This window comes from Galeopterus variegatus, unplaced genomic scaffold (assembly GCF_000696425.1).
Source record: "Galeopterus variegatus unplaced genomic scaffold, G_variegatus-3.0.2 Scaffold54289, whole genome shotgun sequence".
NCBI lineage: Eukaryota > Metazoa > Chordata > Mammalia > Dermoptera > Cynocephalidae > Galeopterus > Galeopterus variegatus.
The window spans coordinates 1,978-3,091 of NW_007780400.1; the positions used below are offsets into that span (position 1 = coordinate 1,978).

At 53.2% G+C, this 1,114-nt stretch overlaps 1 protein-coding gene across 1 annotated transcript in view; it reads right to left on the bottom strand.

The window, feature by feature from the left end:
• Positions 1–676, bottom strand: part of LOC103584406 (urokinase-type plasminogen activator-like) — a gene marked incomplete at its 5' end in the record, with an annotated part of 2,647 nt that extends 1,971 nt beyond the window's left edge. The window contains 2 exons of the mRNA XM_008565425.1: positions 53–201; positions 536–676. Of these exons, the coding sequence (XP_008563647.1) occupies positions 53–201; positions 536–676 (290 nt within the window). The remainder of the gene's footprint in view (positions 1–52; positions 202–535) is intronic.
• Between the last annotated feature and the right edge of the window lie 438 nt (positions 677–1,114).

The window sequence follows — 1,114 nt, forward strand, 5'->3', positions numbered from 1 at the left end:
GAGCTCTGGGGAGCACACTGTGGGCTGAGAAGAGGGAGCGTGGAATTCTCACCTGGCAGGAATCTGTCTCCCACTGTGGGTCAGCGGCACACAGCATTTTGGTGGTGACTTCAGACCCATAGTAGTGGGGCTGCTGACACTCCTGGTGGGAAACCAGCTTCACAACGGTCATTTTCAGCTGCTCTGGATAGAGATAGTCGGCTAGGTGGGGGACACAGGGAGGAGTTTGAGTTAAGATGTGTCTGTCCATGTGGACTCTGCCAGGGAGAGGAACCAAAAATTGTCCCTACCAGGGAAAGCCTTTACTCTTTTTTCACCCAAATCTGGGCCTTTACCCCACCTAAAGTCTTTCGCCCCCCACCTATTCCTCCTTGTGGCCCATCAGTCCCTAAACAACGCTCCCCACTCCATCCCTGGACCCATCTGCCACCTCGGTGGTGCTCCAATCTCTGTCTCCACAGTCCTCCCTTGATCACGCTGAGCTCACTTCCAGATCACAACACTTCCCCAAGAGTCAGCCCCAAATGTCACTTACTGGAATTCTCTTTTCCGAAGCCAGTAATCTCACAGCTTGTGCCAAAACGGGCATCTCCATACACTGGGGGCAGACAGATGGTCTGTATGGATCGGGATGGCTGTGCACACTGGCCCGTGTTGGATCGGATCTTCAGCAAGGCTGGGGTAGGAGGACAGAATCACAGGGGAAGGATTGCCTGCTGGTCAGATGGTCACCACTTCTCCCCTCCAAATGCTGAAAGAGTGGCTATGTCTATCCTTAGGTCAGTTAGGGTCAGAGGTCATCCAGGAAGGTCTGCTGGTAGCTTGTCACCTGGAAGTCTCCCCTGCCCCATGCCCCAAGAGCTTTGTTCCAGCTGTTGATAAAGGCTTGTGCAGCCAAGGCTGCCTCACACAGCTTGTTTCCTGCAAAAAGCCCGGCTGAGATGCAGCCCTGGCTGCAAATGCAGCCCAAGGCTCTACTCTCCAAATTCTGTATCGTGGTACAGACAGAGGCTGCATCCCGCAGAGGAAAGGTCATCTTTTTCTATTTGCACAAACAGGGCATTCCCAGCCCGAATCATATGCCTACAGAAGAGGTTTTGTGTTTAGGAAACTG